At 35.9% G+C, this 12,732-nt stretch overlaps 1 protein-coding gene across 2 annotated transcripts in view; it reads left to right on the top strand.

The window, feature by feature from the left end:
* Nucleotides 1-12,732, top strand: part of CNTNAP2 (contactin associated protein like 2) — a 1,044,217-nt gene that overhangs the window by 571,344 nt on the left and 460,141 nt on the right. For both annotated transcript variants that reach the window (XM_027675789.1, XM_027675790.1), the window contains one exon: nucleotides 2,326-2,475. In XM_027675789.1, the coding sequence (XP_027531590.1) occupies nucleotides 2,326-2,475 (150 nt within the window). The remainder of the gene's footprint in view (nucleotides 1-2,325; nucleotides 2,476-12,732) is intronic.

Here is a 12,732-nt window from a genome sequence, read left to right as displayed (position 1 = left end):
GCCCTTTCTCCCCTCTTTCCCCTCGGGATAGGGGCCCTTTCTCCCCTCTTTCCCCTCACCCATTCCTGCCCGGGGCTGAGGGACTTGTCTGTGCCCTGCACTGGAGCCACTGTGCCCAACTGTGCCCGACTGTGCCCGATACACCTCACCAACACCCCTGTGGCCCCTGCCAGCACCTGGGCACCTGCACCAGGGAAAATTTTCTGTGTATGTTTAGGTCTAACTCTGTTTGAGCTGTCTGGAATTGTCTTAATTGGTGAAGATTCTCAAAAAAAAAATTATCAAAGCAAGAACAGCAGTGTATTTGGAAGTTACTGCTGTGAAAGCTTTAAGAGAGAGACATTTGCCACATAAATACATCACATACAACTGCAGTTTCTATCCAGAGGCAAGAGAAAACCAGTGATGTGTGAAATGTTCATAGAAAGTGGACATATTTGGAAGAATCCCTGGAGATGTGACATAATTTCTCTAGTCATAGTTTGTTAATGTGCAAAATCTTCTCCTTTGATATAATACAAATGGTGACGCAATGAAGGCTGACACCCTCTTGTTTCATATCCTGTTGTGTCTTGGTATCTACAATATCCCTCCTTCCAGAGAATTTTTTAGACATACTTCCCTCTGTAGTTGAACAGCTCATGCCACTGCTTTTGGCCCTTGTGTTTTAATAGCAAATTCTTAATTTTGTCCAGGAGTCTCTAGTTATTTTTGTTCAGTTCACGGCAATACCAAATACCTTGATAAAAAAATGGAATAGTTTTTTAATATTAGGTCATCTCAGGCTGGAAAAGTGGGATTTTAAGTATGTTCTTATAAACTTCAGTTTTAGTAACACATGCTGTAACAATTTTGGTTTGGAAGTCTATACAAAGCTGTGTCTTCTTTTACTTTCTCAGTTTATTATCAATAGAAATTAATTTTTTCCTGATTATAATTATGGGTTTTTTTCTGTTTCTTCTTTTTCAGTTAAAATGAAAATGAAAGAAAAATAGCTTACAAACAGAAAGAAAACTTCTCTCATGTTTAGTATATTAGGTCTTTCATCTGTTCTTACCCTAGGTTGAACCAGGTTTGGTAGAAACATTTCTTACTGATACATTTTTTTAAGAGTCTTCTGCCACTTTTATTCATAGTAATGAATATTCCAAGAACATTGAGTATAACACCCCATGTTATTTCAGGACTTGATCTGATATCTTAAAGAAAGATGTGAAAACTTCAGGAAAAAAATATTAATTAAATGCTTATATGTATCTGTTTGCCATGACTATTATTTCTTGTTCATAGAAGGTAATATTCTTTTGAATATTTTGAAAGTTTATCTTCCATTATAGTTCTCCTGATATTGTACATCCCATTTAATTTTAGAAACAGCTCATTATATTGCATTGTGATTTATTTTGGCAAATGATATTTTGCTAAGGTGACCTAGCACCTTTATCTAGGTGAAGAAAATGTCACTTGTTAGAGGTGCTATAACTTGGAATTTGTTTTTACTAGAGCATTTGCTACTTACTTGTTGACCCAACATGACCTCTCTGCACGGTAATGACTAGAACGAACTAGTACCCTTTTGCAGTTCTTAACCTGGTAGACAAACTGGCTTCCTCCCAGCTGCTGGAGACAATATAAGAAGTGAATGAAGTCAGGGTTTTTTTAAAAAAGATCTGAATGAATGAACAAATCCATCTGCTTTACTGCTGTCAGTATGGGGTGGATGGTGCTCCCCTAAGATTGTGCGGTTTCTGGTTTTGCAGTGCCTCTGTGATGATGTCTTCATCTTCTGCAAGTAGCCCCACATCCCAATGACAGGATTAGCTGAGAACTCACCATCTATGCACATTTTTTCCTCTCCTATTTTTTCTTTCCCTTTTCTTGGAAATACCTAACTTGATATATGTCTAATGTGAGCATAATGTACCCTTTGGGCTTGTTACTCACTATAGTTAAATGGATGAATCAATATATTTTCCTTCTAAACTTGATCATAGAAGCAGTTAAGACAAATTCTTTATTAATGAAATGTAGAATATGGCCTTTTGATGGGAAAGGTGAATGACAACATCTGTGGTTAGATACAATTATGCCTGACAGCATGGACACTTTGGTAGTTACAAGTCTTGTATTTATGATATAATGTGGAGTTTTTGGTAATAGTTACTTTAATAACAATGCTTTGTTATCACAGTGAAATAATTTCATTTCTGCAATAGCCTTTATTAAACCTTATGTAATGAGCCTGGGAGAGACACCCACAAAACACTTAGAGATGATAAATACAGGACTAACTAAAATATTGCAATGTTTTTGTGTTCTTCATAGGCTCTGGTCTCAATGATGGGCAGTGGCATGAAGTTCGATTCCTAGCTAAGGAAAATTTTGCTATCCTCACCATTGATGGAGATGAAGCTTCAGCTGTTCGAACAAACAGTCCTCTACAAGTTAAGACTGGTGATAAACATTTCTTCGGAGGTAAAAAAAATATCAAAACAAATATGTAATTAAAGTGCTGTGTCTTTTAACCTATATAATAGGTTAGATGGAGCTCAGGGTGTAATTCATTCATGTGGATTTTATTATGGGTTAAATGTCTAGGTGCTGCTCATCAAAGAGTAAACTACCAAACAATTTCATTTTTAAGAATCTTTTTATATCTTCTTCTCCTTACAAAAGAAAACACTGAGAAGTTCTCTGCAATGGTCAATCTAACTTGGGATGATTTTTCAGATCTACTCTGACTCTTTCAGAGAAAGGGGGACTGTAGTTGAATTAGAAGGCACTGGGGGGAGAAATAAACAGCTTTTCAGGTTTGAAATCCTGAAGACAAAAAAAACAAACCAAAACAAGCAAAAAATCGTTGTTCAGAAGTCTTAACCTTTTGCTGACTTTTAAAACCTATCATGATTGTGAGTAATTAAGAAACTTGCATAGCTTGAAGTTGAAGCCTTAGATTGTTCAGTATTGCTCCCTTTTGACAGTCCATGTAGTAAAAAGAGATCTTGAAAACTGTACCTTGAATGTTTATTCTTCCTGCTCTTCTATGTTAGAATTTATGAAAATCAAAAAAGACTTTCAAAACTCTTGGTTTTTTAAAATTCATATTTAAATTTCTCTATTAAAAAATGCATTAGCATGCCAAAGATATTTTTGATACACTACTTACTATCTTATAGGGGAAAGTCATTAAGAGTTTTTTAACTCAAATGTAAGTACTACTTTTCATACTGTTAGCCAGTCTTTTTATAAAACATCCAATTAAGCAATGACCTGCAATCTTTGTTCTAGCAGAATTCTCAGCAAGCTCAAACGTTGACATAAAAAAGTTGCAAGTTGCACTTTTGCAGTGTACCACATGTGAGGTTGTACATGAAGGCTTCAGATAGAAAACACAAATTTTAAAAGTAGAATTTTTCTGTGTTGAAGCTTGATCTTTTTTCAAATTTACAAGTTGCATACCTAATAAAAAGAAAATATAAATGAGATAACATCACCCAAGGGATGGAAAATTTAGTGGTATATGAAGTACCTTAAGTAGAAAAGGAAAAATATTTTCGATGTTATTTTTATTTCATTGTTATCAAATTAAAGTTGATCTGTCATGATAGTTAAACTTCCTGTTGCTGCAAGATGCATCTTTTCTGATACCCTTAATTCAGCTAATACTGTTTTTTTAGCATATTGCCTCAAATAAGAGTTCTGGCATAGCCAGTTGCCACATGCTAAAGCGTGAAAATTATTTAGTTGTCAAAACATAGTACCTTCAATTTGTCAAAACAGCCTAGGACATGCTAATTAAATGAAGTTATTAAGCACACATAGGAGAAAATGAAAAGAAATGCCATACATAATACATCCTGTGTTAAATTCTACTAATTTTGATAGGTAAAATCCCCAGATCTTTATTACATTTCTGGAGAGAGTGAGATTGATTGATTTCTTCTGAAATGTCTTTTACCTCTGACTCTTTGGTTGTGAGGGATAGATTGTCTAGTTCCTCCAAGTAATTTTATACCCTTTCTCAGTCAAAAGTCAGAGTGATTTGTTGTCATTTCAGTTGGACTGTGAAATCTGCTTGAGTTGTGATTGTTGACCTTTACTTTCCAATTCCATTATCCTTCCTTAAAATAAAAAAGGTGTGCATGTAGATATTGTTCCAGTGGGATATGAAAGTCAATCGTGAATTCCCTGAAGTCTCATTCTCACATCTGTTCATCCAAATGCATGTTCCTGTTGCATAAACTATGGGGCATTTGTTTTTCTTTATTATCTTTTATCCTCTGAAATGTCTTCTAAAGGTATATGAAAAGAATAGGGGTGTTCTAACCTTCATGACCAAATTTATTTCAAAATAAGTCTGCATTTGCAATGCTATACTTATTGCATTTTAGCTGTCTGAAGCTGTGAATCTGCAGAAGCTTTATTTATAGAACCCATGTACTTTAGTATGTTCCCACATGAATATTGCTATACACATATAAGTTAGTTATTTTGATATATATCTATCTGTTAATTAGAGATTGCTTGCAACTTCAAGCCTATCTTTTTGATGCATGTTAAAGCCTAATCTTTATATTCATGATCTGCATCTTATAAGGCAAAGGTGTTTTTGTTCTGCTCCCTCTCTATGTATGCATTCCTCCTTATTTTTCTTTACAAGCAGTCCAAGTTATGCCTTTTAATAAATAATATTTGCAAGAAGAGGATGTAGAGGTGAGAATAGTGGGGAACCTCAAATATTTGGGCCAGGCGGTCATCAAAGATGTTTTCATTAGTTTCATTAGGAATAAGTTCAGATAAGATAGCATCAAATACTTCTTTTCTGCAAATACCTGTAATTGGTTAGGAAACTGCCTCAAATTCAGAGAACAGTATGTTCAGTTTTCTGCATACTGCTAGATGACTTGGAGAAAGAATTATCAATTCTTTGGTGTTGATACATTTCATTGTGAAAGCGAATCTAATTGATTTCTTTGCTAGAGCACTGAATACAATAGTTAGATACTTAGACTATTAAGTCTTTGTATAATGAAAATATAACAGGTGCAGAAGTTAAATGATGAGTTTTAAAAATGGCAGTGTTACAATATTCATCCAATCCCACTGCTATATTACTTGATCTTTCAAAATACTGAGAAGGCTCAGTCCTTTGAATTTGTGTTTGGAGAGATTGTACAGAACTTCTAGAATGCTATGAACTCTCTTCTAACTGAAATATTCCTATTTTCATCTTTGAAGGAGATACTATATGTATGCAAATGTTCTGTTCTCCAAACTTTCCCTTTCCCTGATTCCAGAATAAGTGTGCCTCTTTTTATTCCTGTCTCCTAGTATCAATATACCAAATATATACTATAGGCAATGTTGTTGTCTTTGCCGAAGAAAAGATGTAAAAGTTGCATTTCAGCACTGCAGTACAATATTTTCTCAAAAATATATTGGAAAATTGAAAGAGAAAAATAATTACAATGAAATGGGTACTGCCTCATACTAGTAAGGAGAACACAAGATATGCTTTTTCTGTGAAATTAACTACAGATTTTACTGTAAGAGAAGTAGCACATTTAAATCTGAATTTTAGAGACAGTATCTATTTTTCAGAAAAATTATCATTTTCATGTATTTTTTCCTGACTTTTCCCAGGCAGTATCCCATATTAGTTTCATAACAAAATAGACAATCTATCAAAATTGGGAATGGTTTAAAGATTGAGTGGATAAATTGAACATTAGTATGCCTAATGTAACAATAAAACATTATAGGCAAATCACAACTATTAAGCTGATTTATACACAGATAGGTTTGCAGTGATATCTGTATAAGTCCTTAATTCTACTCACAGTATTTTCATTAGAACTCGATCATGACTCAGTCCATTATAACTGGAATGCAGAGGCATAGGATGGTTGTTTGTTTATTCCTGGTGTTACAAATTTTGCACAGACAGGAACAAGCCTGTGAGTCGGAGTGCTCCATCCCTCTGTGCATGCAAACAGGTACAGTAAGGGCCAGCTGAACACTGTGTTCAATGACTGGAAGGAATCAACAAAGGAATAGCTTGTTTGGCCATCCAGTGGTATACTGGGCCTGGTTAGTCAACCACCCTGTCTAGCAGCACCCTCCAGCTACCATTTTGAGAAAGGCTTTTAGAGAAGGCAGACCTGATGGTCATTCTCCCAGTTTCCCTGGAAACTAGTTCCTAAATTTGTTCTGGTTATTCCTTACTTTAGTCATTCATTTGAATACAAATGCTTGTCATTGACCGGCAAACCCAGATTTTTGCAGCATGTACAGCAGTATTTGAAAAAGGAGATGTGGAAATCAGAATATTTTGTGTCTTCTGCCCATAGAACTAACTTTTCTAGTTTTGAAAAGTCATAAGTAAATCACGAGGAAATCATATGAATATTCTTTATTTCTCTGTCAGAGAATACTGTGTTCATTATAGTTATAGTCTTTTTTTCCCCCTTGCTTTGTGCCTCTCCAATACTGTCTCCCAGCTCTACTCAGAGACTCTGAAGGGGCAGCAGAAGTGATGTTTTATTCAAGCCTAAAGTGTTAGGGGAAACTGTGTTAAGATCAGGCATTTCTGTAGATTGTGTGAATGTGTGCTGCTGTATGTGGGAGAGTGGATGCTAATTGCCTATTACCCTTCTGTATAACTATTCTTCTCTCCCCACTGGTTTTATTTTCCTTCCTTTTCCTGTCTTGAATTTTGGAAACAAGTGAACTTCCCTTCCCTACTAAGCTCTAAAGAATGATGTTTCTTTGTTGTTTCCAATTATCTGCATAAAACAAAAAAAGCAGAACAGAGAAAGTGAATCACAGAGTGAAAATGAGTCCATTAACCTCATTTGCACTGTTGGAAATAAAGAGCTTTTGTGAGGCATCCTAAGCTCTCACCAAACCACCTAATAGCTGCCTGGTGTCCAGAGGAAATATTTCATCAGAGACATAATTTTGACTTATTTCTATTTTGTGGCATTTCTTTTTAATTGTGTCTGCTTTTCCTCTTCTTTTCACTGTCTCAAGGATAGGAGAGTTTTTAGTATGAGTGTTAAATTTTCATTGAGAACAAAAGTATGCAGCAAGCATCTGTCAATCCACTATGTGCTGCTTTTTCTGACAAGCAAGATGAATGGAATATGCAGTAAGTTTCCTATGGGACACCAGTCCATAGCATATAGAAAGTCCTCCCTTTCTGTACAAAACACACTCTGTACAGAGTCTTATTCCTGGAGTAAAATTCATTAGTTTTGAGAAGTTGTGTTGGTCTAAAATTCTGTGGAATTAGAGGTGGTGGAAGGAGGAGGGAAGTCAAGCAAAAGAGAAAAAATCTATTTCTTTGTTTCACATGTGCTGGGCTCTTCTGAATCTTCCCTTCTTAAAGGCCATTGGGGGGTGTGACTACATTTTTCATCAAGTTATTCATTGTTAGAATCGTGTGAATTGGTAATTAACAGCTGTTATAGTCATGGCCAGACTTTCTAGGTAGTGTCACTGGGAATTCAAAAGCACTTGAACTATTGTAATTGCAAGTATTATCAAATAGAAAGGAGTCACATTTATTTTTTTCTGTGGCTCAAATTCAACTCTGTTCAGATAAACCAAAATTGAGTTGTTAGGTGTCACGTGACAAATAAATTAGATCCAACTAATGGCAACTCATGTTATCTATTGCCTAAAAAAAATAAAAGATCCTGCTGACATAATTCTTCCAAGCCTGAAGCTTTTTAACATATCAATAAGTAACAATGATATCTGGTTGTTATTTACATTTCTGCAGGTTAATCAGATTTTTAGTATGTCAGGGTTTTAATTTTCTGTCCATTTGTTGTTTGTGGTTTTTCAGGGTTTTCTTTTGCATATTTGACCACAAGATGGAATGGTCAAATTTGCATTTCTTGTGGAAAGTGTGTTTTCAGTGCGAATTGAGATCTTTCTTCTCATGGTCCTGTGCAGGGCCAGGAGTTGGACTCGCTGATCTTTGTGGGTCCCTTCCAACTCATCATATTCTCATTCTGTGATTCCCTGCCCACACCAGCTGCCACATTGGACAGCAGTGGCACTATTTCAGAGCTCCCTCATAGCAACCTTCCAGTATCTGAGGGGATCTATCAGAAAGCCAGAGAGGGATTCATCATCTGGAACTGTAGTGATAGTACAGGGAGTAATGGGTACAAATTGAAAGGGAAATTTAGGTTAGATATTAGGAAGACATTTTTTACTGTGAGGGTGTTTAGACACCAGAATAGGTTGCCCAGGTGGTCTGTGGATGCCCTATCCCTGGCAGTGTTCAAAGCCAGGTTGGATAAGGCCGTGAGCAACCTGGTCTAGTGCAAGGTGTCCCTGCCCATGTCAGGGAGGGTTGTGACTAGATGATCTTTAAGGTCCATTCCAACCCTTTAAGATTCTATAATTCCGTGATCATAGCTTTACTGTAAGGCCCAATACAAATCCATGCAGAGAACATAAAGAAATCCAATGTAACTCAGAGTATAATATGATTTTTGTGTATCTTCAGCATTTGTCTTCCTGTATCCTCACAGGTCAATCCTACAAAATAATGATAAACACATTAAATGGAAATAAGAGAATTTGAATGGGTCATATATTTAACAACCCTCATGCTTTGGATTGTTAAATCTGGAAGGCTTATAAGTCAATAGATGAGCAAAAATGCAGATATGCAAAATTATAAACAGAAGCGAAGAAAGGAAGTGGTGCTGTAGCAAGTAAAAAAAAAAAAAGAAAAAGTGGATGGCAGACAATTATAAGCCTCTCTCTGGTATTTAATACATGGCTGAAATTCTTTATTATTTCATCTGCTCTCTTCCACTATGAACAAAAAAAACACAGCTGAATTCATAATCCCTTTATACAACTGACAGAACTGAAGGGAGTCAGTCAGCATTGCTCATTTACTCTTTGAGTTTTATGCTTTTTTTCATCATGTTTAAAGTTTTGCTTATTTCATTCAAATAATTTGAATATTACATAAATGAGACCAGGCAAACTAATGGTGACTTTCTGGGATAATTTTCAGTAATGTCTCTGATGTTATAACATGCCAATATGCCAGTTCAGCAACACATTTTATACAACAGTACAAACAGAAATACTGGAGATAGATTGATGTCCCAAAGAAAAACAGGTGCAGGCAGAAAGCTGGTACTATGTGCAAACAAATAAAACATCAAATGCATGGTAATGTCAGTTTAGGAATGTATATATGGGGGCATGAGTCTTGCTGTAATAACTTCAGCTTTTGAGTGAGGACCTATTAGATATGACAAATCTCTATCCACAGAAAAATAAATGAATGAAGTTTTGAAAAGTGCTCTCCTTTTTGTACAACATAAATCTCTTGTTAAGATGATGTCAGCCAAAGAATATATATCTAGAAGTTTCTCAAAAAATAAAGTGAAGGAGCTTAATCTCTTTACTTTCTTGCAAGCACTAAAGCAAATGTCTTTGTGCAGCAGAAAAGAGAACATCAAATTTTCCAGTACATTTTCTTTACTCTTATTGACATTTAAAACAAAAAAAGAACAAAGAATGAGGAGGAAAATGTACCATAGAAAGTAAACCTGAATGGACATGGGAAGGAGTAAACTGACTTAAGGGCACTCCGTTGTCTGTAATTCTGTGTGTACATGATTTATTTCCTTTTTCATTAAGTATAGTAGTCATACTGTTGCCTGAATCTTAGTCAGAAGCAAATTGTATCGTCTAAAAATATTACCAAAAATTCAGTTAAAAATAGAGGAAATTCACTATGGGGTATAGCTCCTTATTCTGAAGGGAAAGGAAAAGGGCTTGTAAAAATTAGTAACATTTGTTCTAAAAGAAACACATTTGGAGAAAGAAATGTCTGTTGAAAACCCAGACACACTCAAAAGTGACAATCATACCTGTATTCTCTGTGGTCCTCCTGCTGATGCTTTATTAGGTCAAGCTACAAGATCTTTGGTACCAGTAAGTAAAAAAAAACTACCTATAGAAGGAGAAGGGCAGATATTTCAACAAGCAGTGAAAGCTGGTAGGAGTATTAACTAGTACTAATCACTAGACAATAGTAATTAGAGTAGTATGGTTTTAGAACACTGAAAATTAAGTAGTCTGTTGATAACATTAGGAATCACAAATATGTCTCTGTGTGTGTGTTGAATCGTGTTGTGAAAAATAAACACATATGTTTTTCTGATGTGTGAAAATAACCATAATTCTAACAAGTAGAGAATGCTAATACTCAAACAGTACTTTAATCAACTTAAACTATTTCTCAAGAGCATCCTGGCTCTGCTTTTAGGTGTGTGAACGTGCTTATTGCCCAAAGACACAATTCAACACACCTACATGGGGAGAAAAAATAGAAATAAGAAAAGAGAAATTCTTGGTGCCATCCAAAAGCTATACTGTTTTCATAGGTTTTTCTTGCTTTGGGGAGTGAATTACGGGTGCTTCACAGTGGATTCTCCATAGTGTTATAGTATCTGTGATTTTCCTCTTTAAAATCATAGAGTCATAGAATGGCTTGGGTTGGAAGAGACCTTAAAGATCAGTCTAGTTCCAACCCAACAGGGACACTAGATTAGGTTGCTAAGAGCCCAATCCAGCCTGGCCTTAAACACTTCCAGGGATGAGGCACCTACAGGTTCTCTCAGGAACCTATGCCAGTGCCTCACCACCCTCACAGTAAAGACTTTTTTTCCTAATACCTAATCTAAATCTACTCTCTTTCAATTTAAACCCATTCCCCCTTGTCCTGTCACTACATGCCCATGTAAAAGGTCCCTCTCCTTCTTCCTTGTAGGGTCCCTTCAGGTACTGGAAGGCTGCAATTAGGTCACCCTGAAGTATTCTCTTTTCCAGGCTGAAAAATTCCATTTCTCTCAGCCTTTCCTCATAGGAGAGGTTCTCCAATCCTCTAGTCATCCTGGTGGTCCTCCTCTGGACTTGCTCTAGCAGGTTGATGTCCTTCCTGTGTGGAGGACCCCAGAGCTGAATGCAGTACTCCAGGTGGAGTAACAAATGATAGAACGTGAGAGAAATTTTCAACTGCATTTCAATGTTTTAAGTATGTAAATGAGAATGTATTAGTATTGTAAACAACATTAGGCAACAAGATGGCTAGCTGCCATTGATTCTGGTGATAGACAACTGACGCACATATCAAAGAATTCTACTTATTTATACAATTGTATACAATTGAATAATTTTGGAAATCTGATTTAATGAATCATAAATGCATGACAAGAGAAAAAAAATCAGTATGTGTTCCATAAATCACAAAAATATAGTGTTTTTGAAACTGGGAGAAAGAGCAAAAATATAGTCATTTAGAAAGAGATCTGAGCTGAGAATGGTTCTCAGTGCTGATTGTAAATTCTGTCCCATGTATGTAACCTGATTGGAGCTCCAATTATAATTACTGGCTGCTGCTTCCACTGTATAAGTAAACTGCAGGTATCCCTTAGTGTCTAGGGCTGGCTGTCAATTAAATCCTTGCATGCCTGCAGTCCCAGGTTATTATCAGCTTCCACTGAAGACAACAAATTCCGTCATATAAAAGTGGCAGCATAGAGCTCTAACAGGAACAGTTATTAGTGATGCTTTTGTAAATCATGAAGCAGATTTTAAATGCTTGTATCTTTCCAAAGAAAGATCATTATTGAATCTCACAGTAAGTGGCTTAGATCTTATTTATCTGCATAAATTGGAAAAATGGAACTGTGAAGCTGAAAAAGGAGGTTTAAAGCCTTGTTTTTTACTTACCAGCAAAGCTCTGATCTTACCTGTATAGTACTTTGAAGCGGGAAGTAACAAGTTGGAGATGCATAAATCTGCAGTGTGGATTGCTCATGGCAACTGGCTTATTGCCCAGTTTAAGGGCAATAAATTACCTTGTCACTGTCAGAGTATGTCTGCTTTGAGTTTAATTTGGGGTGGAGAAGGTCTTGGTAATGCAGTACTGAATATGTAAATATTGATGATCCCTGTAGGAGGGAATTGATAGTTAACCAGAAAACTGCCAGACCATATTGGGTTATTAAGTCCTGCCAAAGACACTGCCATTCAGCGTATTAACTGAATGGCCACAATCCTTGCTTTTTTTTCCCTAAGACAGAGCAATTAGCAAAAATACTAACCATAAAGCTGTTAAAAAAATATGTTTATGAATGAAGAGAAGAAATATGAGACTTTTGAGGGATGGTGGTCACTGTCAAGGTTATATTGGAAACTGAAGAAAAGTGAAACTAGATCTGTTGCCATGGCAATAAAGGATACTCTTAGCCTCTTTGAGCTCATCACCCGTGATACCAAGGGTATGCATAACTTGACTGATCCCGAGAAATGATTTTATAGACTTTCTGGTTTTGGACTGAGACCTGCAAGCTCATAATTTGATCTTGTCCAACAAATCCAAGTGAGATTAGATGCTGTGCCTAGTAATATGCAATGACTGAAAATCCTTCAGTAAACAGACTTTTATTTATCAATAAAAATAAGTCAAATAATGGTGCAGAATAGCAACGTGTATGATGTTCATGTATTTGTGTAGGAAGTATCTGTAACAACAAAAATACTCTCTAGAGCGCACTAAGGATATTTCCTTGTGAATATTTTTCCAAGCAGATGAGACCTTAAAAAGAAGCAAGCTCTAATGATGTTTGAAAATGCTTCATCTGCTTCTAACACCTACTTCATTTTTATTATTCTTACTGACCA

This window comes from Neopelma chrysocephalum, unplaced genomic scaffold (assembly GCF_003984885.1).
Source record: "Neopelma chrysocephalum unplaced genomic scaffold, ASM398488v2 Primary Assembly neopelma1_26, whole genome shotgun sequence".
NCBI classification, from domain to species: domain Eukaryota; kingdom Metazoa; phylum Chordata; class Aves; order Passeriformes; family Pipridae; genus Neopelma; species Neopelma chrysocephalum.
Note: the sequence above shows the minus strand (reverse complement) of the source record. Positions and strands in the feature narration are given on the sequence as shown.